This window comes from Echiichthys vipera (assembly GCF_963691815.1).
Source record: "Echiichthys vipera genome assembly, chromosome: 4".
Lineage (NCBI taxonomy): Eukaryota > Metazoa > Chordata > Actinopteri > Perciformes > Trachinidae > Echiichthys > Echiichthys vipera.
The window spans coordinates 4,205,640-4,230,616 of record NC_139829.1 but is presented as its reverse complement, the minus strand read 5'-3'; the positions used below and the strand labels follow the sequence as shown (position 1 = coordinate 4,230,616).

The 24,977-nt window shown below is 41.2% G+C and overlaps 1 protein-coding gene across 1 annotated transcript in view; it reads left to right on the top strand.

Moving 5' to 3' along the window:
• LOC310945805 (multiple epidermal growth factor-like domains protein 9) overlaps window positions 1–24,429 on the top strand; it is a 45,293-nt gene extending 20,864 nt beyond the window's left edge. The window contains exons 3-6 of the mRNA XM_083912017.1: window positions 5,909–6,048; window positions 10,132–10,281; window positions 20,032–20,301; window positions 22,366–24,429. Coding sequence (XP_083768143.1) covers window positions 5,909–6,048; window positions 10,132–10,281; window positions 20,032–20,301; window positions 22,366–22,889 — 1,084 coding nt within the window. The 3' untranslated portion in view covers window positions 22,890–24,429. The remainder of the gene's footprint in view (window positions 1–5,908; window positions 6,049–10,131; window positions 10,282–20,031; window positions 20,302–22,365) is intronic.
• The last annotated feature ends 548 nt before the right edge of the window (window positions 24,430–24,977 follow it).

Sequence of the window (24,977 nt, the reverse complement as noted above, 5' to 3'; positions counted from 1 at the left end):
GATTATATTCCGGTTAAGGTCATACATCGTGTTAATGCCGTATCCCGGTTAACAGACCTAGAGAACTCCTTTAGTACCCCGATAATTCATGCATGTAAAAAAGCTTTCCCGATCACTATCGGGTTTTGCGTCTGCGCATGCTCCGTGGGTTGTAACTGCCCCTCCCCACTCGGTGGCGGTGGCTTTACACCCGGAAATAAAATAAACCAGGAAGCAATGGCGCCTCCGTCCAGAAGGTCAAGTTAATTTGATTTAATTTTAGTTTCTATACAGCACCATATCACAACATAAGTCATTTAAGGATGTCTTTCCTATAGAACTGGTCTCTTTTTATTCAACAAAATAGCCTTATGTCATTTATCTTATTTATCTTATTTACAGGACGGCATGTTATAACTGTCTCTACATGGGCGCGTGTTCACAATTCTCCTCTGCTCTCTGTATTGTGCACGGCGGAGTTTCGCCCTGATATGCGTGCACGCACAAACACAAATAACTGCTGTCAAGAAACTCCTTTAAGTATGTGTCGTGTCCGTCGACCACTCTAATGTGTAACAAACTGAAGCTAAGTGAACTACTATGTGGCTTTAGGATAAAGATAAAGATGACAGATTGTGCTGCTTTGCCACAGGTCAGTGTCTGACTGACTGCTAGCCAGTAAGAGCAGAGAACAGCTCATGGTGGTTCATTAAATAAGTCTTACAGCATGATTTATTTGGTGTATGCTCATTTCATCCATTGACTTGATTTTCACAGCATTGGAGGGTTTCCAGCCTCAATCATAGAGATATTCTCATTTATATTACAGCTCATTGTAAAACTCAGAACCAGTCTTTACTTGGTCATTCTATAATAGGGAATAGTGATTTGCTGATTGTTTCTGCCCCTAATTTCAGGCGTCACCACAGAGATGACTGGGCACAGGTTAAAGGTTTTATTTTTGAGGGAAAAGACATTTTTTAATGGCAGTGGCTTTCCTTCCCAGTATGCATGATGTTGCACAGTATTCCAGCCTGGAAAACTGCAGGTTTCACCATGCTTTGAATCTTTATCAGCTGATGATGAGCAGGGGGAAAAAGTGATAAACTGAGAATTCACTTCTTCAATCTATTCATTGTGTGTCAAAAAATTGTGACCAATTTGAATTCCTGGATCCAAACGTGATGTCACAAACCTAAAGAAATTCAGTTTAGTATAATGGCTGTGAGGCCATTGAGCAGGGCTGCTTTATGGAGGTATTGGATATATATCATTTTTGCATTAATGTAATGAAGTAAGAAGGAAATTGTATTTGCTTATCAGGACTCTCCTGACTAGTTATATTTTATCCATCAACAATTTCTTAATTGATTTTGTATAGAAAATCAAACATGCATACTGTAATGGTGGGTTTTCACTCCTTGTGGCTGAAGATGTAGAGACCCTACTTATTGAGGACCAGTTGTACCAGCATTTACTTGAAAAAAGTAAGCATTATAGACAGTATCACTGTTAACGTTACTGTATGCAACATCATTCCTGCCAGTGTTTGTACAGTGAGCTGTTGGCAGAGACAGTGCAGTAACTGCTTTTAGCCATCCCAGGCCGTGTGTTTTCCAGTGTCTATTGTCTGGCACACGTGCTACTTTGTTTTCAGGTCACACAAGACTTCAATGCAGGTCAGCACAAGCAGCATGTGCGGTTATGTGCTGAACAGAAATGGTGGAGAGACCCCGCCCATCTGGCATGAACCAGCGCTGTGCCCGTGGGCCTTTTGGAGCGCACCCTGAGATAAAGAAAGTAGACCAGATACAAGCATATAAAACGTTATTCAGATCTTCCTGCACCGTTATTATTCCAAAATATTCTGCCATTAGTGTTTTGATCAATGATTGCTTTGATCAGAGTAGCCTTCTGTTGCTTAAACAAGAATTCAAGGATATTACTGCATAGATTTGAATGGGTTTAATAGTTTATCGCAGGCCGAGAAACCCTCAAGTTTCATAAATAAATTCACATCGGTCACACAGCAAGGAAAAAAAGGGCAAGGAATGGCTCCTTCTGTTATGAAGTTATTTATGAGGCAGGTGACTCAAAGAATCGGTGAGGAAGAAACAGTTGCTTGGTATTTTACACTTAACGTTTACTTACTTTCTTCTATATGCTCAATTAGAGATTAACAATAAAACAATGACTTAAAATGTTTCTTTAAAGGAGCAGTTTGTAGTATTTAGAGTTGTCTTCGCTCTGGCTCAGAGTGAAAACGCATTTAGCCTTAAGCCTGTGAATGTTCTCATTTGTCCAGTTCATCGATCCCAAAGCAATTTCAGTCAAAAGCACCTGGACCTGTTTTTTTGTCTAGGAAGACGTTTCACCTCTCACCCAAGAGGTTTCATCAGTTCATGTACGCATCTGACCAGGCTGGGACTGAATAACCAAGTCCAGTTGCTTTTGACTTAAATTTCTCCGGTGGCATATATTTTTGCTTCACTCTTGTACAGTGGGAGGAAGTGGAGCCATGTCCATCTTTTTATACAGTCTCTAGTCTGTGGTAAAGCAATAGAGGATTTTGATATTTTCAAAAAATTCTGATACCAAATATGTACCTTTCTGTGCAATTTCTTTAAGAATTTCTTTAATGCTGATGAATATCTGCAGTTGCACATGATTTTATGTTATGGTGGCATTCAAGTCAAGCACGTTACAGGGAAGCGTTTTCTCTGTGACAGTTGGACATCATCTTTCTGACTTATTGCATTAGGGTCATGATGCTCTGCGTGCGTGCGTGCGTGCGTGCGTGCGTGCGTGCGTGCGTGCGTGCATGCGTGCATGCGTGTGTGTGTGTGTTGTCCCCAGCAGTGCCCATGCCCCACTGAGCATTGCCATGGGCCTCTTCATTTGCATTAAGTGCAGTTGTCTTAACAAAGCCTGGATTGTGTGAAGACCCACGCACACTCATGGAAAGTGCTCCCAGTCACTCTTAATTTACTTCAATTGTTTTGAAGTTATTGTCCTCAGATTATGTTTATGGGTCCATTTTCAGGGTTTGAGGGCTGATCAGGCTTGACTTGGCGTTGTACTTTGCCTAGGAAATATCTTGTGTATGAATCACACTCCCTCATGTATAAATGAGCATGCCTCTACTGTATTTAACAGCCAGTTACACAGGATGGTAAGAGAGTGCTAATCCAACACAATAACAAATGAAAAAAGTGTGTGTAGTTTTATTTTTGCTAAAGAGCTCAAATGGAATTGGATTTAACTTAGCGGGAGCATTCTTGAAAGCATTATCCACTGCGATCTCCTCACCTGAGAGCAAGCATACTGTTATGTTATTATGAAAACACATGAAGCCAATAAAATGCTTTTATGTTCAATACTCTCCAGAGAACAAAGTACATCCAAGAGGACATTATTCGTGATGATTCAGCCTGCTAGCTCCATGGCTAAGTCAGTGATGTTTGTTCAGCCATTATCACCATAACGGCGATATCCCTGTGGTGGTTGGTGATCCGCAGTCCCGTCCATTGTGACAGTCTCCTAAACGCAGAATCTCAGTTACATTTTTGAGGACATTGCGGGTTTATTGTGTGTTTAACTGTACTCAATATTGAACAGTTTCATTTAAAGAATTGTGACCATGATACATACTTATCGGAATGTTTTACAGTGTAAATATCTACTTGTCATTGCTCTCTTGTGGATAAACTCTGATTGTTGATGTTGATTTAAGAGTCATTCAGCTGCCATCACTAGGATGAATACTATAGGATAAATTCCATAGATTGCTTATTTACATAGTGACACCTATGAGGAATAAATATTCATTTTGCATCTTGGAGAGACTGTCAGTTCAGTCAGTCCACAGGATGTTATCCACCTTATTGTTGGGGTGAATTGTAAAAATGGTTACGGGTGATACGTCCGGTGAGATAGCAGATGTATCAGTAAGCTAGTTATTCCCAGTGGCTACCTATGGTGGCTAATACTGCGTTGTATTTTTAACAGCCATTTAAAGTGATAATTCAGGTTTTTGAATTATGGTTGTATGAGGTACTTCTCCATAGTTACGCACTAGAGAGGCAGACAGTACCTACGCAGAAGCTAAGCAATGTACTACTGTGGACAGCTAAATGTATTTTAGACACGTTTAAAAACGGCCAACCTAATAAATCCATATCAGTTTAAGTGTACGCTGTATTTTGAACATTCAATTCAATTCAATTAAACTTTATTTGTCCCCGGGGGGAAGTCCTTTAAAGTTTCCCCACTTTGCCACTGCCATTAGAAAGCCGTTTCTGACAGGGAACTGAAGCTGTAAAATTCATCTTGTGAAAGCTACCAGATTCCATTGACAGAAATGGTCATTTTACCTTGCAGACACAGGGGTTGATGGTCTACCTCTGCCTACATTGGTTAATTCGTCTGTTAGCTTTGTTAGTTCCTAACTCTTTTAAACCCCAAAGTCACACAGAGACACAAGCTAACTATACGATTGGGGCAGCAGTGGACGCCAGCCCCGCTTTTGTTCTGATTTTAAATTACCCTTTTTTTGGTGACTGATGAGGGTGGAACAAAAGCTTCAGTTCCCCTGTGTAAACTTACACAGGTAAAGTGATGAAAATGTTTTAAATATAGCATAGACTTAATCTGATATTGTTTTTTTTTGGTGGCAAAAATGTGTTTTACTGCTTTCTGTGAGCCGTCAGCCATCTGTAATCTATGATCCGTAGCAACAGAGTCAAAGTATTTAAAAATGTTTGTGTTCCTTCAGGTCATCCTCCATCCCTCAGTAGTTGAAGGCAGATGGTTGACCATATGATCCTGTTTAAGGTGTTACAGCTGGTGTGTTTTATTTCCCAACCACTCTATAAAAGAGGATTAGCGTACCATGGAAAATGCCGGATCTGGTTTGCGTCGAAAAACTGCTCCTGTAGTCCACGCAAGTGTAGGATGACAACTCTTTTTAATAGACTTAAATAGATTAACCACAGAATTAATTATGAATTAATTTGACAAATCAAATTTAAGAATTTAACTTAACCTGTTACAAAAGGCACCACGCTGGATTCTACAGGACTGTGTAAATCTTTGGCGAAGGGTTCAACACCTGTTAAAGTAGTCCAGAAGAATACTTATATCAGCTTAATTTAGCGACGTATTTTTATCAATTATTTGATCAATCTAAATCTAAACTGGATCGTCCGTACCAGAAACAGTGCCCGTCAGACTCTGCATAGAAGAGAACACTCTCACAACCACATAAGGTTACACACATTTATTGACTTTAATGATAAGGATAATACAAGAAATTCAAGAGGTGATGCAATATTGATTTAAACAGGGATAAGTGGATCAATGGAAATCTGACTCAGTAGCCCAAAATGGTCTCGCAGTAAGCAGGTCAGCAGAGGAAGTCCTTTTGGCTCACCCGAAGTTCAGTTCTGGTGCCTGGCTCTGTTCGCCTGCAGGCTCGGGTCAACTGGCTGGGGAAGTTCTGCCGTTCTGCTCCGATAATAATGAGCCTTTCGATTGGTATCAAAAAAACTTTGGAGGTGATCTCCTCTTCCCCACGTGTATGGGAGTGAATGGGTGAATGTGCTTCCGGGCACAGGACACAATACAAACTGGGCAGTGCTGCAGTAGCATGCTTGGCCGATAAGAACATGGCATACGATTAGAGCTGAGGGGACCTGCTTCATACCTGGAACAGATTTCTAGAAAGCAGATGGCTAAATAGGAGAACCTGCAGGAAGTGTGGAATCACCACAACAGTCTGGACATCAGCTGCCATGACTGCAGTCCAAAAAGCAAACACACACACACATGCAGCTCCAGTCACATCTCCGGCTTGTTGTTCTGTTGCAGTAAATGAAATGTTCTGTATTTAGTACACTATTGATTTTGTCTTCTACTCTGCCCCTTTCAGCTCAGGGATATGTGTGTGCAAGACGGGAGTGTATGGACCAAAGTGTGATGAATGCCACCCAGGTTTCTTCCACTTCAGCAGCACTGGCTGCCGGCTCTGCCAGTGTCAGAACCACACCAACGTCTGCCATCCACAGTCCGGTGAGTCACACGATGTTGGTTTTAGATAGGGTCGCAGCTAATCGAGTAGTCCATCGATTAGTTCGAGCAATGGGATAATAAAATGGTTATTTAAGTGCAATAGAGAAAATGTTGAAAAGTTGTCTCTTAAAATGTTACTGGTTTCCTTAAAAAAAAAACTTACTGCAAATACATTTAAATGAATATACCTGCTGTATTGGACTGGTGTATTTAAGGCTGCATTGCTACTTAAGTTACACCACCTGATAATTTGTTTTCAGTTGTATTTTATGCATCACTGTAAAGTACAGTATGTGTGTATATCATGTGTGTATATTCAATTAAGTTTGATTACAGTGAATAGAGTCAGTGGGTGTGGGGCAACCTTCAGCATAGTCAGTAAACACACACACAGGCATACATCTAAACTAACAATTACTTGGATTGACGTTTATGCCAGCGCTACCCCTACGCTACCATGTGTCGGGCGTGCACCAGGCAGTGGATGCATAAAGTGGGAGCTTGCGGTTGAGATGTTGAAATTGTGCTTTTATAATAGGCTAAATAAACTTAACAATGCACACACTGATCAGAGTTTTCCTCAAGTTTGAGCTTGAAGCGTTCCTAGGTTCCTAAACTTTTGATTGTTTCAGTCGTTTTCTCGACAGTTTCTCCTCTTCTTCCTTCTTCATTGTTTACTCTCTCCTGCTCCATTTTGCCCTTCACGCCGCCACCATCTTTTAATTACCTTCCATGCGCAATTTGGTGCTCTGTATATAGTTTGTATCAAAAGCAGCATTGATTCAAAGCCTTTTTGCCTCAAGGATTTTTAAGATCTATTTGATCTCAAGGAATCATTTCAGCCCTAATGTTAGACTGATGCACAGTATCACTTTGCGAAAGTAAAGTACGCACAATTTCATTTTCTTAACATTTGAGAATTGAATAAAATGGTCAAAAATCTCTCCATATTTAAATTTTTTGCCCCAAACTGTCTGGAATTATCATAAAGTGGACATGCCTGTAAAGAGGAGACTTGTGGGAAACTACAGAACACATTTTCATTCACATATCTTGAGGTCAGAGGTCAATGGACCCCTTTGTAATTGGACATGCCAGTTTTTCCATCGCCAACATTTGGCGTAACTTTGGAGCGTCATTTAGCTCCTGATAAGCTAGCATGACATCCCTTACGTTGTCTACTTTCATGTGATACAAATATGTTCACTCTAGCTTAATAACAGAGCCATCTACAGCCTTTGAAAGGCAGTATGTAGGCCTGGGCCTCCTGGTGGGCCACTGGATCATTTAGGGCTATTGCACCAGGCCATATTGCAATTTTGATAAAATTGCGATGGACTGTGCAGCCCTACGCTACGTTAATGCTTCAATAGTAACAATGTTTTAAATGAATGTAATGTCAGGTCTGCTGTTTTAATTCGACTCTCCGTTTTGACAACCATCTGAGAAAATTTGTATCATTCAGACACCAGATGTCTCTGGGATTTCTCAATAGCCTTTTCTCCTCTAAAACCCTGAAACAGGGACAGTACGGATTTATTGGTGCCTGTATCTGCTCTTTTCAGCATGCAGTTCCTTTAGAAATGGACTTTGCATAAGAAAGCTGAAGCTCAGCTATCCAGTATTTGTCAGTAAAATTAACAGTTCCTCATTAAAGGTTGAATCTGGAGAATGAGCGGAACACCACCATCTAGTGTCTCGAGATCGTAGTCGCAACAACAAAAAATAACTCCAGCAGTTGGGTTGCCAGATTTGTTTCCAAGTGTGTCAGCGATCAGCCTGCTCTGCTCCATGTCAAGTGATGAATCATACAGGGTAACGACTCATTTGGACTAATCAATTCATTTTAAAACAGTACACTAACAGTCTTCAATGTCTTTCTTTGAGTGGTGTTTAAAACCTGGAGACCGTAGTTTCCAGGACACCAGAGTCTGTTTGAGCATGTTTGAAACCATCCCCTCTGGCAAATCACACCATAAAAACAAGGATTAGAGAAGTCTGACTGACAGTTACCGTTAGCTGTTAGCGTTAGAGCTAAGCAAAGATGAAGGTTAGCTTACCGATCAAACTTCATTTCACCCAGTGCCAGCCTACAATAGCTGCACCCAACAACAGACAACCCTGGCAACCAGCAACGCCCAACGCTGTTGGCTGCTACAATCAAACACAACGTGACAGAAAGTCATTGTCAAACCCCTCAAAAAAAGTTAAAATATTAATTCAGACTAAATATATTTTTTTATGAAAACGCAATACTTTCATTCTGTACCCCTCAAACACCCCATGGGTGTATTATAGTTAAAAAAATAAAGCATTAATAAATATTCTATATATTGAACCTTTAATGTAACTCTTTAGCCTTGTGCAAGTTAAAACCTTGGTACTCTCACGGACGATAATCTGCTGGGTGTATTTAGAGACTTTGGCAGTACACAAACCCTCCAGTTTGTCTAAAGTAAATATTTACTGTGGATCCACAAATGAAGTGTAATTTTCAGTTGGTAAAAGGGAACTTGAGGAGACCAGAATCAGTAGTACACTAGCTATCAAATGTTAAAAATGTAGAATACCACAGACCCAGTATTCCGGATGAACAGTGTGATTTAGGGTGGATTTCTCCTCCTCTGTATCCTTGATCACATGTAAAGGAGGATTGTTGCTCACCTCCCAGCAGTCAGGCTTTGAGACTAAACCTCCAGCTAGTGACAGGCAGGGGGAGGTGGAGGGGGGCAGGAGCAGAGTGCTGTTGCCTTGCCTAGGCTTAGTGTCCACAGAGCCGTGGATTAACATAGCTCAGGTTCTACAGCTCTCGTTAAAGAATGACCCTGGCCTCTCCCCGTCTACACAAGAACACATTGTGCAAATGTAAATTATACAGTATCCCACACACTGTGGACTTCAGATAAACATGACAGAGACTTGTCATTTCCAACAGGACGGAGGCAGATCGTCCCAACACTGACCCATTGTTTTCAACTGAAAATAATGTCCAAAAGCGGACGAAAAGAATGCAGAGAACATTTTAGAGATTCAGTTTATTCTCAACTTTCTACAGTTTGATTGTGCACATGATTCATAAAATTGTGGTGTTAGGAAAGCTTCAATTTATCATAATAAGCTCATCACCATATCATTTAAGATGTGTGAAAGCTGTTATTTCTCATCACTAGTCCACAATTAGGTGTAGGGAAGCACTTTTCTCCGGGCGAAACCCTTCTTCAACCCACTATTCCACCTGTAATACGTAGGCTTTGATACAGTGACTCTCAGTGAACTCATTAGCAGCTCCTTAGTTGAGCCTGCAGACTCTTCCACAGTTGAAACCGCTGTTACACAAATATATAGCAAGCAAGGCAGCCTGTGGACTGGTCATGTCTACACAATCACTGAACAACAACAACTGAACCACACAGAGACTGAACTCCAAACATAACACTTGCACAAATACTTCAAATGATAACAATTAATGACTTATGTAAGTAATGAGATTAAAGCAAACTCATAACTTAAAGGTTGAATATGTAGAATCTTTATTAAAAGCTATATATATTTTTTTAATCTATACTCCCATGGGGTGTTTTGAGAGGTACAGAATGAAAGTATTGCTTTTCTATAAAAATATATATATTAAGTCTGAATTAATGTTTTTTTTTATAATTTTGACAGGTTTGACAATGACTTTCTGTCACGTTCTGTTTACATTGTACCAGCCAATACGGCTGTTAAGATGTGATGTAACGCCGTGCTGAGCCTTGTATTCCTACAACACTGCAGTGCCGTGTTCCCCGTTGTTTGAACAGATCTGAGTTTTTAAAAAAACAACGTAATTTTAATTTTTACCTCTTTCTTATCAATGAAATAGATGTCTAACTGACCAAAGAGGTGATCGTTATTGTTCACATGTTATGTATTTTGTTTTAATGGAGCATTTTGACCCAGAAATCATATTTTGAAAGGGTGTTAGGTCTGACTGAACAGTCTTAATTTCCACTATAAGGACTGTAATGACTGTTATATAACATATCTCACTTTTAGAGTCAACTGTGTCCCTGTAATCATGTGACCTTTTGTTCTGTCCTCCAGGAGTGTGTCTGAACTGTGAGGGAAACACGCAGGGATTCAACTGTGAGGAGTGTAAGCCTGGTTTCTACCGCAGCCCTGGAACTGCCCTGACCGAGCCCTGTGCCCTGTGTCCCTGCTCCAACTCCACCTCCAGCGGCATCTGTCACACTGGTCAGTGCTCAATGCTCACAGCCACACATCAGGCAGTTAGTTCAGCATCTTATCCGTTTGTTGCACTGGCTTAATATGCACCATGTTGTGTGTGCACTGTTTATGAGTACTGTCATTTATTTCCCTCAATCGTTGAAAGAAGGGCTTTCTGTTTTTCCATCCTGGGGACATGGATGATGTCATAGAAATTTTCCTCTGTAAAACATCACTGTAACAATGCCGTAAATATCTCAACCTGACATTGTGCTGTACCAAGCTAGTTTTTATTTTATTGGAGGTTAAAGTTTATGAATAATTAGGGGTGTGGCCTCTCGAGTGACAGTTAGCCTCTGGCCCTCACTTCTCCTCAGAGGCTAGTTGTCAGGATTAGCATCATTAGCATGCTAACTCTGTCATCTGGACCTGGACTGTGATTATTCGTGTGGTGATGTTAGGCCTACTATAAGTGACAAGATGGTTTGCTCTTCGATCGACTGAACCAACAGATGGTTTAGGAACACAATGTGTTAACGTTAGCTCTGTTATGCTAATTATATAGCCGCACTTGCACCATGACTTGCAATACAGCCTGCTATCTATGACACATACACTAGATGCTATTCTGGAGCACCAGGAGGATTCGGGCCGTGAGGGTCTGTGTTTTACAGTCTATGGGCATGGTACTGTGTTGAATATCAGTTTAAATCATAGACCATAAATACTGCCTGCACTTCACTTGCCGAGCCGGTGTAATTTCTGCTAGAGACACTAAGTGCTGTGTCAGTCTCTACCCTCTAAAAAACCCTTGTCCCATTACAAAATTTTAAAAATGATTTCCGTTCCCTCCCGTTTTCAGAAAATTATCTCAACACTGACTCCCACTCCCGTTTATCTAGTAATGTGTTCTGTTAGCCTAGCTCCTGGGCAGTGGAGCTAATGTGGCTAATTCTGTAAACATCAGCCAGACGGACGTATCTCCCTCCCCCCAACGTCACATCAATTCCCTTTTTTTGTAAGAGGAAATGAGGAGCAGTCAAAGTCTGACAAGATGGCGGCTCCCAGAGGCGAATATGATTGGATCAACAGGCCCTGACGGAGAGGATACGTCCATTTTTTACAGTCTATGGGCAGGGCGCCCCCCTAATATAATGGTAGGGAAAACACTGGAATATTTTCACCACATTACCTGTTTGCCAGACAGGTTTTCCTCCAGTTTCCACAGAAGTTTCCCCTCTCTCTCTTTCAGCCAAACTATAACTTTTAAGTTATCAAATAATCAGACCCAGCTAAGAAATACACTGGCACATAACCCCATGTTTAATTGCAAAATGATGTTTTTGCACTTCAGCTTTTGTATGAATTAAACAAACAAGTAGAGGTGCTGATGGGTGAATTTTGTTTGTTTGTTTTGTTTGAGCCTGGCCAGTTTCCAGCATTTGTACTCAGCTAAGGTGCTTGATGTAGTTTATATTTCATTTTTCTCATCCAAGTCCCTAGCAGAAAGTCAAGAAGCATATTTCAATCAATTAAATGTTGAACTTTTCTTTGAATGTCTGTAAGTTCGAAGCCTTGAACTGTAGTTAGAGTTTGTGTCAGCTGTGGCTGGTTAAACCCATTTGTTTAGAGTCGTCTGCCAGCACTTCAGTCATTACCAACTCAGTCCCACCACAGACAGTGTATGGAAGTGAAGGTAAAATTCAGTTCCATTAGTGAGAGGATGGCCTTTCTTTTGTGCACCCTTTTACATGAATTGTTCATAAATCAACACGCCTCAAGTGGCGTGGCCCTGCAGCTTCCAGTCTGTCTTGGTTTAGTGGTGCAGAGAGATGATTTACATAGTGTGTGTGGTGACTGATTCTGCTCTGCACACCACACAGACTGGAATTCTCACAGCCTGTTGCCTAGCCCCAGCCTCTGGGTTGGCACACTTCATGAGTAGCTACGTGAGTACATTTTATGCCCAGGGTTTTGTCTTTGTGTTTCTATTTATTTACCCAATAATGTTTTGGTTGTGGTAAAAAAATAATCTCCCAAACTTCCAGAACCGTAAAGTGCTTTCGATCTCTATTTCAAAACAGTGTGGGATTAACAGTGACCTTCCTGTTTGACCCCAATTGTTTCACCTCCAGGCTGCTGCTACCCTACTTACACAACACGCCCAAAGGTCTCTCTTGGGTTTAGATCTGGGTTGAAATGCAGTCACTGTCATATTCCTAAACCACTTCAGTTCTGGCTGAAATTTCAATTTCCAACAGCTTAACTAAGCATGAAGGGATGCACCTGGTCCACTTTAACGCTTAAGGTACCAAAGAAGCTCAATGTGAGTCAATAAAGCCTTTCCCAAATTAGTACACCATCAGCCTGTGTTGTGTGATGTAGGCTGTATTCATGAATTCATGAATTCATGTTACTGCCTGCCACTGGCATGTCACAGCAGACACTAGAATCCATCAGAGCAGGCAGCATTCTTCAGATCTAATCTCTCATTGGAGAGAAAACGTCTACTCTGCTCCCTCCACTTCATGCATCCACCGGCTGTGTGTGAAATGCCCCTCTGCAAACAACTCATTTACTGAACTGGTGTCAGAAAGCCTCAGTTATTCTGGTTAACACTACGGTTTCCATTAAACCACACATCAGATACACAGCAATTATGTTTCTATACCCAATATAACCCAGTTCTCAAGTAACCTGATTGAGTTCATGTGAACAGCAATAACCCAGTTAAGTTCATTAACATTTCTCATCACTCCTGTGCAGTGTTTCCCATACATAGACCAATATGTGGCGCTGCGCCACAGAATCAACACCGAGCGCCACAAATGGATCCAGGTTTTTTTTTTTTCACGCAATATTAAAATGTAAATATTGTTGCGTTTACTTTGCATTGCACTCTTTGTCCTCATTTCTCCTCATTCTCTCTCTCTCTCTCTCTCTCACACACACACACACACACACACACACACACACATACACATTCGCTACGGCCTGTTTTATCGGAGGTTTGAGCCCGGTTTTGTCTTTTAGAAGTGAAAGAAGTTGTGTATCTTCATCCACTGATTTCCTGTCCTACGCGATGTCAGTGACACAGGCTGGCAGCGGTGCAGAGCAAGTTATTACGTAGATCATTTCAGGAATAGCTCAGTATGCTACAGTGGCTAGTCTATGTGTGTGTGCCGGTGAAGAGAGATGGAGGATGAACTCAGAGCAGACAGCTGGAGCTGCTGATGTTTTAAGCATGGTCGGTTTGTTTCTGTAAACAGCGCCTCTGCTAACAGAATGGTGTTCATCATGTGTACATGAATATGAAAAACCTGAGTTCTCTGTGCTCATGTTAACACTATATCCTGAATATGATCATAAGCCTCATGAACTGGATATTCATGTCCATGTAAACGCTCTGTGTGAATGTGCAGAGATCTCAGCTTCTGAAAATATAGATATGCTGATATTCCTTAAAAACATGTCAATTTCAATCTACAAAAATATACAAACTACACAGTAAGCATAAATTTGTTGATGACTGTAACGGTGAACTTCCATGGGTGCAGCATAAAGTGGGAGATGGTGTTTTCCTGTGCAAAGTGTGCAGTACATGGTGGTTGGTTTGTTGTGGTCACGATGAGACTAGTAAGGAGTGTAAGGAGTGTTAGCATGTAAGAGACATCACTTACTAAAAGGTGTAATTAAATTATACTCATAATTGTTCGACTTTTGTTTTTATTCGGGCAAGTGAACATGACATTCGAGCAAGTAGAATATGAACCCCTGCTTTAAAGAATTAAGATTGAGCTGAATGATTATAAACAACGCCAGTCTCCCTTCCCTGCAGGACTGTGGATTTCAGAACGTTTTGGCTGAAAGTCATCGTGCTATCTATCATCGTCTGTTGTCAGTGTCTGTACAGGGGAGAGGTCAGAGCCCCCGCCCCTATTAATATTGTGTTACCTGATCAGTCAAAAAGAGACTAAGTCCAATTTCAAGACCTACGTTATGCCATGTTGTGTGTGTCTTCACCCTTTCGTGGTTTGGGTTCATGTTGGAGACATCACACTATGACACATGGCTTAGATCATAGCTTATCCATGTCGAGCAACTCTTGAACCCTTTCTGCAAACCGCCATTTGAGATTTTCCATTCAGCATTGCATCACTGCATTCAGTTATTCCTAATCATGTCCTCTCAACTTGCCCTTCCCCTTTCTGGACCAATCATCGGCAGCGTTGCCATGTCCTGACGGCTCCCATTGGCAGCGGCTTGCATGGCAACACGACATATAGATGCACTTAGGCTGTCAGGTTATGTTTACCCCTGCCAGAGGCCGCAGTGGAGGTTGTGCAACATGGAAGGGAGGGGAAGGGACTGGAACCAGGCTGAGCTGAGCTGGGACAGCATGAGCACAGCTGGGCCATTTCAGCGGCAGTCAGGCAGCAACAGACTGGGGGGATGGGAAACATCACAGTCTCTGTGGTGCAGCTCTTCCTACGGTGTTTCTGTGGAAACAGAGGACATGATCAGAAATCTGCTCAGGATGGTGTCCACAGAGAGCTGCTCGTGTGTGTGTGTGGTTTTGGATGAAAATTTGAGCTGGAAAGAAAAGCAACCTCCAATTAGAGGTTGCCCTAGCAACAGTGACAGATGAGAAGATGCCACAGTGCAGTATCATGGCTTCACACTGATGGATAGATGCTTTGTAAATGTGCTGAGGAGGCCTGTTGCAGTAAATGAATAACCCTTCACACTGACACACGGAGAGGTGAAATGGAGCATTGCACCAGTTCAGAATGTGGGTCACACATATTAAATCATTCATGTATGATTGTATCTTTACTCAGTGGTACAGGATGACTGGGTTCATTCACTTTACTGAGGTTCATCAAATATTTGTATTCATTTTTTATTTGTTGTTTTTTAAGTGTTCTTCAGACAGTGACGGCGTGACCAGCAAATTGGAGGACAATGGTTAGCATGCAGGTCAGGTCCTCTGGCCCACACAGCAGCTCATGTTTCCTCCTGGTTATATAACCCAGCAGGCCGGCTGCCTTTGAACCCTTAGCAGAGGTTAAATCAAGCTCATCAGGAGCAGCCTGCACTGTGCTGGAATACAACACGGTCACGTGAACACACTAGATAGAGACCAACATCTAGGCCATTGGAAGGCAGATGTCTGTGTCTAAATCATTCAACACTCAGAGCTGTTGTGGAGTGAGAACCGGAGTCTAAATGAAGAGCATCAGTGTTTCTACAGAGCTGCAGAGGAGGGTAGTTAGCCGTTTCCCATACCAGTTAATACGTACCCAAACGATTTACCCATCTTTGGGAAAATGCTTTAACTTTCCATAGCCAGAGTGGAGTGTCTTCCACCACATCCTTGTTATCCCAGTGGTTGGAGAGCCCATACTGATGCAGTCCCAGCTGTTTCCTAAGGGCTAACACCAATCATGATTCTCTCCCAGGCGTGGCTCCAGGAGGGGGCCCCGGTTTCCCTAATCCAAGTGAGCTGGCTATGTCTTGTTTTGGCCTTATCATAAGGTAAAGTATATGGGGAGAGACCCTACCAGGTGCTATAACCCTTACCAATATCCAGATCTAGTTGAGGTGGTTTGGGTATCCCGAATGCCACCATGTAGAGGTATTTTGAGTTCCTCCCAATGGGAGGGGACCTCAATTCAGTTTTATTTATAGTGGCAAATCGTGACAAAGTTATCTCAAGACACTTTACATATTGAGAAGGTCAAGACTACACTCTATGGCTTATACACGATTTACAGAGACCCAACAATTAATAAAATTGTAACAATTGAAAAATATGTCGTAGGACATATACTGACCAAAGATAAAGCCAAGATCCCTTACAGTGGTACCATCCAGAGTAACAATATCTTATGATATTGACAAAACAAGTACAATAACGTCTTCAACACTTTTCTCCTTTTTTGTTAATTCTAAATGCTGGAGTTGGTCTTTATCCCGAAAACATGCTAATACTAATTTAACTCTTCCTTCCTGCTGACCTGGCTAAATGTCAGGGCCAAAAAAGACGCTGCCTCCACCGATAAAGATTACAAGTTAGAAACTATTAGTTTAGCTTGAACAGATATAGGATCTCAAATAAGATGAATACCTTACACCCAGAGAGGTGGAGTAAAATATTACCATTCCACCAGTGCTGTGGCGGCCCTTGGTGGACGAACTTAATGCCGCTGCTCCGACCGGCACGGTCACAGGGATTCCTGCGACGGTAACTTCTTCTATGCAACTGCATGGAAGAAGAAAAAAGGAACAGAACATCTGATGACACTGGATGATACAGCCTCTCTGGGGTCATCCAGGGGTCACAGATGACATTGTTGGTATACATACTCGAACTGCGCATGTGCGAAGGGAATATTCAGTGCTTTAAGCACCCCCTCTGGCAGTCAGCAGGGATGAAATTGAACTGCTTTTGCCTGCACACTGGTTTACCTTTCAATGGCCATGTGTTGTGACAAGACATTTCTACATACCTAAGGTTTGTAGAGACCTGTTTCTTATGTAATACAGTTTGTTATCAGAAGTTTTCCCAAGGGGCCATGCTGAGGGTAGTGCTCTGTTCTACCGTACTTTCTGTATGACATGTTAGGAGGTGTTGTGGCATTATATTACCAGAAAAGAAATGACCCTTAGAGACAATGTACATGTGTTGCTGATGAAGGATGGTCCTTAGATGGAACTGGGATCAATTCAAACTGCATCTGAGCCTTAAAAACTTCCCTGTTAGATCTTATTAAGCTATGATGTTCACTTGGGTTGAGATCTGGTGACTGTGAAGGCCATAGCATCATATTCACATCATTACATACTCATTAGACCTAAAAAACCTAACCCTGTCAGGCAAGCTTCACCCACTGAGTAATATAGTAATGGGCCAAGGCATGAGATAGAACAGCAGTTTCTGTTTCCACTGAGATCCACAGAGGACAGCCTCATAGCAAACCCCAGCTCCCAGATCAATACACTGTCATATTGAGCCACCTAGTGGTGCAGTATTAGCTGTTTTTGATTTGGGATTGACTGTTTAGTGAAGAGCATGCACGTTTGAAATAAATACTAGAATTGAACATTTAAACTACCTTTTTACAAAATAGTTAATAAAACAAATGATTTCACTGACTTTATTTGTGATGCATGCTAACTGACATATCTGCCACTGACATATCTGTCTAATTTGAATCCATCCCATAATAATCTGGGCTGGTTCTAACGGCAAATCAAAGATTCCCAACAACACCAAGTAAATGTGGTCTCCAATACAGTAGACCAACAGAAAAACATTTACACAATTATAATAGATTTCTTTAGGGAATGACAGTGTAGTACAGTAGTAGTGATAGTAGTGGTAACAGTAGGGCTGGGCGATAATTCAATGTCATAATTTTTCATGTCATAACAGAATCGTACGATGATTCACAATTATGTTGTCCAAACTGACGATCACAAGCCCATGAACTACATGTTTTTATCCAATTACTCTGTATGTGTGAATGACTGTAAAAGTCAGTCTGACCTGTGGCCCTTTGCTGCATGTCTCCCCCTCTCTCTTTCTTACCCCATTTCCTGTCTCTCCTGCATAATAAAGGCTTGAAAACTGCCAAGAAAAGAATCTTTAAAAAATATATATATATTAAGTTGTATTTATTTTGCACTAAAATTCTTAATCACTCACTCATCATAGACCACTTATCCGGGGTCGGGTCCCGGGGGAAACAGCTTTAGCAGGGGACCCCAAACTTCCCTTTCATGGGCCAATTTAACCAGCTCTAACTGGGGGATCCTGAGGCGTTCCCAGGCCAGTGTGGAGATATAATCTCTCCACCTGGTCCTGGGTCTTTCCCGAAGCCTCCTCCCAGCTGGACGTGCCTGGAACACCTCCCTAAGGAGGCGCCCCGGGGGCATCCTTACTAGATGCCCGAACCACCTGAACTGGCTCCTTTCAACGCAAAAGGATGGCTGAACTTCTCACCCTATCTCTAAGGGAGACTCCAGCCCCCCTCCTGAGGAAACACATTTCGGCCGCTTGTATCTGCGACCTCGTTCTTTGGGTCCTGACCCAGCTTTCATGACCACAGGTGAGGGTAGGATCGAAGACTGAACGGTAGATCGAGAGCTTTGCCTTCTGGCTCAGCTAAAATTCTTAATACATGAGAAAATACTTTTCATTTGTCACATTCACATACTGTAATACAATGCAAAATAGGCTTTGCCATGTGGTTACTTCATGTTGATTATTTTTTTTAGGAAATTACCAGAAAACATTCTATTGTTATTGAGATATGAAAAGACTTCAGTCTGGAAACCAGATGAATCTGCCAAACTTGTTCTGGCAGGTAGGTCTGGCCCTTCTCCCATACATACAGATTTCCAGTAACTTGACAGTACGGACCAATCACAAAGACAATTACTGACAGCGTCACTGTCCAGTCTGCAGGTCCATTGAGCGCAGTCTGTCAGGACCACAAAACTTTTTGAGGAAGTTTCTTACCAGGGGTGCAGATCCGATATCAGAATAGGTGGGAGACACAAAAGGGTTTGTTTTGTTTTTTTCCCTGTATGCAATTCATACCATGCCACCATAAATCCCAACTTTGTAGAGGCTCATCATATCATTCAGAAAGTACTGAACATGGAATAATTTCCTGTTCTTACCTTTCTTGTTAATTGTTAATTAACAGCCAACAGAGTATCACTGCTTACTGAACTTTTATATTAGTAAATCATCATTTTAACTGTTATATTAGTAAATTATCATTTTAACTTTTATATTACTAAATCATCATTTACTGAACTGTTATATTAGTAAATCATCATTTACTGAACTGTTATATTAGTAAATCATCATTTTACTGAACTGTTATATTAGTAAATCATCATTTTACTGAACTGTTATATTAGTAAATCAGCATTTTACTGAACTGTTATATTATTAAATCATAATTGTAACTGTTATATTAGTAAATCATCATTTTACTGAACTGTTATATTAGTAAATCATAATTTTACTGAACTGTTATATTAGTAAATCATCGTTTTAACTGTTATATTAGTAAATCATCATTTTAAGGTTCTTTAAGGGTCTTCATGTAAAGTCTCCTCAGGCCCAGCTCTTCTCTCCATCTTCCTTTCCTCTCAGTGTAGGGGACTACTTTATGCATGATTCACTGATATGGATGAATATGAAAATATGAACCCTTTTTTAAAAGCCTGCTGATCATCAGCGTCTGTGTAAGAAACCACAGGTTCATTTGTGTTGTAGTGGAGCAGAGCAGAGATGGATGTGGAGTCAGAAATATGTTTGTCAAACATTATTTTTTCCATCATTTCAATCATTTCTGTTTAGATGTGAATCTAAAATGTGAAGAATGTGAAGTCTGAAAATACATTTGTTCAAGTTTAAATACTTTAGGCTATTCTATTTTTAGGGTGTTTTACTTTCCCCTCCAGGATCTGTACCCACGTTTCTTACCCACTAGAAACATTTTGGTCTGCACCATCAATAACACTGTTTGGAAATTGAAAATGAACTGAGATGACCCAAATGTGTTACTTGACAGGAATACAGCAGAATATGTTTTCTAAATGTATGTGTTTGCATTAGGTGGAAGCCAGTGCAGATCTGTCTAAAGTCAAACTGTTCTCCCCAACAGTAATAGTCCAGGAGGGAGACCAAGCTTCAGGTCATCTGTAGCATTAGCAAAGGTCAGGCTGATGCGTTGTTTGTCTATTCCTGTGCAGATCCCAGTGGCTCCCCGGTGTGTGACCAGTGCCTTCCCCGGTACAGCGGCCCACAGTGTGACCAGTGTATGGCCGGCTTCTACAAAGCCTCTGGGGTTTGTGTTCCATGTGACTGCAGTGGGAACGCAGACCCTCAGGACCCCGCCCAGCTGTGTCACCCTGACACTGGCCATTGCCTGCGCTGCATCAACAACACCACGGGGCCTCAGTGTCAGATCTGTGCTCCAGGCTTCATAGGGGACGCACGAGCACATAACTGCACCCGTCCAAGTAAGAGAAGCCCACAATCTACTGTCTAGTTAAACATGTGATTTCATTACATACTTAATACATACATACATTTTCATTTGCTTTGCAAGGAAATTATGGTCATGGACACATGATTGTCTGGCCCCTCTTAGTGAATTAGTCGACTAATCTGTCCTTATGGTCGGAGTCGACCAAGATTTCTTGAGTGATTTTTATGCTTTTTTTATGCTGAATGACTTATTTCCAGGAAACATATGAACACATCTCTGAGACACAAGATTTAAAGTTAAAGTTTTACAGATCTGTCGATTAAATCTAAAAAAAAAAATAATCACAGATGGTACAAGTCGACTAAGGCCTTCTTTATAGGAGGACAGCTCTATTGCATACAGTTAAAAACTTCTTAAGAAGTATATTCAGACATGCCAGCCTGCAGTTTAAATCCCTGTCTTTTTAAGTACGGCCTTGTTGGTGCTACTCAAAGCAGTATAAAAGAGGAACATGTTCATTGGTGTGCTGCCTCTGGCAACAGCTCGGAAACTCATCTTAAAATAGTAATAGACCTTTTCCCCCAAGAGACACTTTGACTTATCATATCAAGAAAAGCACCGGTGGAACTAATAACATTAACAATGGATCCGCTCCATTTGAGTCTTCCTGCTAAGCTAAGCACAATGCTGGGGCTCTGAAACTGGCAAATCACTGACAGAACTGACAGAAAGATTATGTATAAAGTAACTTACTGTAGCATATGTAATGCATTTATAAACGACCATTCAGTGTTGTACATGCATGATACTATCATCAAAGCTACTTTTGAAAGATTTAGTTTTAAATAGAGGAGGAATCAGCAACCAGGCTATAAAACCTATGTTCACTTATTCTGGCTTAATAGAACTCAGTGTCGTATGTCCCAGATGCAACACAGCTAACCGAAGAGCCAGGGAGATTAAAAAAAAAGCACAGGTGAACAGCAGAGAAGACAACCACAGTCATTCAAATCACCTGTGTCCATCTGCTTTTAGTGTGCAGGGTCTTTAAAAGGCATGGATAGCAGTTACACTTTGGTCATATAGGTTCATTTGTACAATATTAGAATGCAATTGTTATAAAAATCCAAAAAATCTATCTTCCAGTCCATTCACAAATACTGAAATGAGTAGCAAATAAGAGCTTTACGTTGACAAGCACGCCATGTAAGTGAGTGGATCAGACTGCAGCCATTAATTACAGTTTAACTTGTGAAACTTGTGTTACTATGTCTTAATATAATATTATATATAATAACTTTTATTTGTGTAGCACCTTTAAAAACAGCAGTTTACAAAGTGCTTTGACAGCACAAATCAAAATACACATACAGGTATATACAATATAAACAAAACGAATAATAATAATGATAATAATAATAGTGAAATCCAGTAGGGTACAACATAACCATATTTACACATCATTGTATAGAAAGAAGGGGCTTCATTAATGGACAAAGATAATTATTATTAGCCTAAGATGCTTGCAAAGAAAGATAAAAGTACGATAAAAGACCATATTGCAGGAAGGCAGGTCTATAAAAACGAGTTTTAATAAGTGATTTAAAAGAGGATGCTGATTCAGCGAGCCTCAACTCTATTAAATCACTCTATTTCTTCTATAAAGCAGCGTTTTAAGGGGACATAAAGCCTCATACACATACCTCTTTATGTTGCATACAATACTAAGCTCTTTAAATAACAGGTACTGACATCCGTGTATCTATACATTATGTTTTCATGTTAAACATACATGTGAAAGACACAGTGGCTACCTTATTATGACAGCATACGGGCTGAAAATCATTACCTAATTGTAAAAACAAGAAAGCATCAGGTGCATCTACGCTGAGAGGTAGTTGTCTCTTATTAACACAAGGTGTCACTAGTTACTTGGTTTGACATCAACAGTCCGGAGTCTAAAGCAGCGTTCTGTTAGTTATTCAGTAATTACAGACTGTCAGCACGGTGGCTCGTGAGGATGGTGAATTTAACGAAGCTGTGAAACGAAATCTTTAAATGCTCACTAACGTTTCCATTGCTTTTCTCTCCTCAGCACCCCGGCTCATTCCCACACCAGCAGCAACGACAACAAGAAAGCCCCCCACGTCGACTACATCTGCCCCCTCCACCACCACCAGCACCACACTGACCTCCGCCACAGCAAGAGGCGTCCCGGCTTCCACATCCAGCAGCAACACGAGCACTGTGTTGAGCACGACTGCCACCACCCAGGCCCTGGTGACCAGCCTGAGCAGCCCCACCGACAACACCACGGCGGCCCTAACGGAAGTCTCCTGGACGCAGTTCAACATCATCATCCTGGCCGTCATCATTCTGGTGGTGGTGCTGCTGCTGGGCTTTGTCGGAGGCGTGTACACCTACCGGGAGTACCAGAACCGCAAGCTCAATGCCCCCTTCTGGACCATTGAACTGAAAGAGGACAACATCAGCTTCAGCAGCTATCATGACAGCATCCCCAACGCTGACGTGTCGGGCTTACTGGAGGACGAGGCCAACGAGGTGGCGCCCAACGGCCAGCTGGCACTCACCACGCAGGGCAACTGCTACAAGGCTTAGAGCTCCGTCCATCCGTCCCCAAACTGGACACCTAGATTTAAAGATGACACAAAGCTGCTGGAAAAAGTACCAAATCCAAAGCTCCTTATGTATGACTGCTTGTTGTTTTTAGCTGCTGGTCTTGTGGCACTTCACAACACTCGAGATTGAGCAGATGTGAACAAAGATACGGAAAAGAGACGCAGAGTTTCCACTCGAAACGTTTTCCCTTTTTGATATGATTTTTTGTGAGGAATGAGCGATGAGTGAAAAGGGTCCAAAGAAAAAAGTGTTTGGTTGTTGTGCAGATGAGTTAGGTAATCAGCACGGCGTAAGACAGGTGCGCTGCATACACCTGTCAGCTGAAACAATGACCCTGACGCCGCTTAGAGGACTGACAGGAGCCTAGCATTTCAGATATTTTTAAAATGGACTTTTGACTGTTTAAGTTATAACTGGATCGCTCACTCAGTGATCTGAAACGGAGACAATGATTGTTATTTAATGAATTTTTATTCGGTTCTTATTTATTGGTTGACGTTTCATTCTTGGGAGAAATGCTGCACATGTATGGCGTGTTTATTCATGGTGTTTTTATCTTACGTGCTGTCCGATGGTAATTTGAATTGGCCAATATGCTTTCATGTATAGTTTGTGTGTTTTGGAGAGAATAATAGGGGAAGGTGAAGTGTGCTGGCACAAGAATTTGAAATGACCTCATCTTTTTCTTCATAGCTACCTGTTCTTTGTTCAAGCGTGCCAGCTCACCTGAAGTATCTACGAGGAGTGTTTCTTTTAAGGGAACAACAAATACCATTTCTTAACTCGCACCACTTGGTACTACTGCAGCGTAGTGACGCATAAACCACCGCCATCCACAGGTATTTAAGATCTTATCTGCTCTTTGCTGCCTGCGGCCTCACCAAAGGCTGAACAAACCATTGGGGAAATGTTTCATATTTTTATCAGATGAGATCGTTTCAAACATAAACAGTATTTTAGTATTCACACTGTTGTCATGGAGCGAATCCAGCCTGCACATGGTAATATTTCCTCAGCCTACTGCTCATTGTTATTACCCACAATCAAGTTGCATCGGCTAAAATGGCGAGTTGCTTTAAATTGGTGTGCTTCAAAGCTTCCCACCTGATCCTGGACATGGATCCCATGTTTTCTGTGTTGTCGAGGCGACCATCGTTTGGGCGCACTTCATTTTGCCACGGTGAATGAGTAAAGCTAATTATGGAACTAACTCCTCAGGTACTGGCTCTTTCCCTAATGCGATCACTGTAAATATGATTATTGTACAGATGAATGTGAATAGTAGCACTATTATTGTACAGGTAGAATACTGTGTGTACACTGTCACTCAACAGGCTCCCGAACGTTGCAGCCAGCCCACAGCTTTTTCTATTTTCCTTTCTAATTCTCACTGGACTTTGCCATATACTCCGCTGCTGCACTCAAATGCACCACCCAGGACTCAAACCAAGACTAAAATGATGTAAATAATATCCCAAAATCAGAGCTCAACTCTCAAATAAAAATGGGTTTAACTGTGGTCTCTGTGTTTCTCACATACCTGTAATCACTGCCACATCAACACCATCCTCTCTGTCTGTTTTAATGAGGAGAATGAATAATGAAGTCACAGATCATAGCATTTAATGCATTTTAATAAAAATGGAAGTGTTTAGTTTAGCCATTTTAGTCCTGACCCTTACTTTGGGAAAGACTGTTCTACACATTTTTAACACATTTTATTTAGAGGTCGACTGTACAGTATGGGTTTATCTAAGGCCGATGCTGATCTTTAGAAGTCAGGGAGCTGATGGCCGATCAAGGATGCTGATTCTTTTTTTCTCTGATAAAATATATCAGTTTTCATAATAAAAAAAATAACCAAAAAAATTATACCGGATTGGATTTATCAGCCATTTTAGCAACTATTAAAAAACAAAAGAAATTGAAAAGTTAGTTTTTTATCATTCTAAAGTAATGTATTCAACATTCCATTACAATCTAATATTATATGTACAAAACACAGGTGACTGAGTGAATTTGGGGAATGTTTATAGCAGCCTAAGGTACATGATAGTTAATAGTACA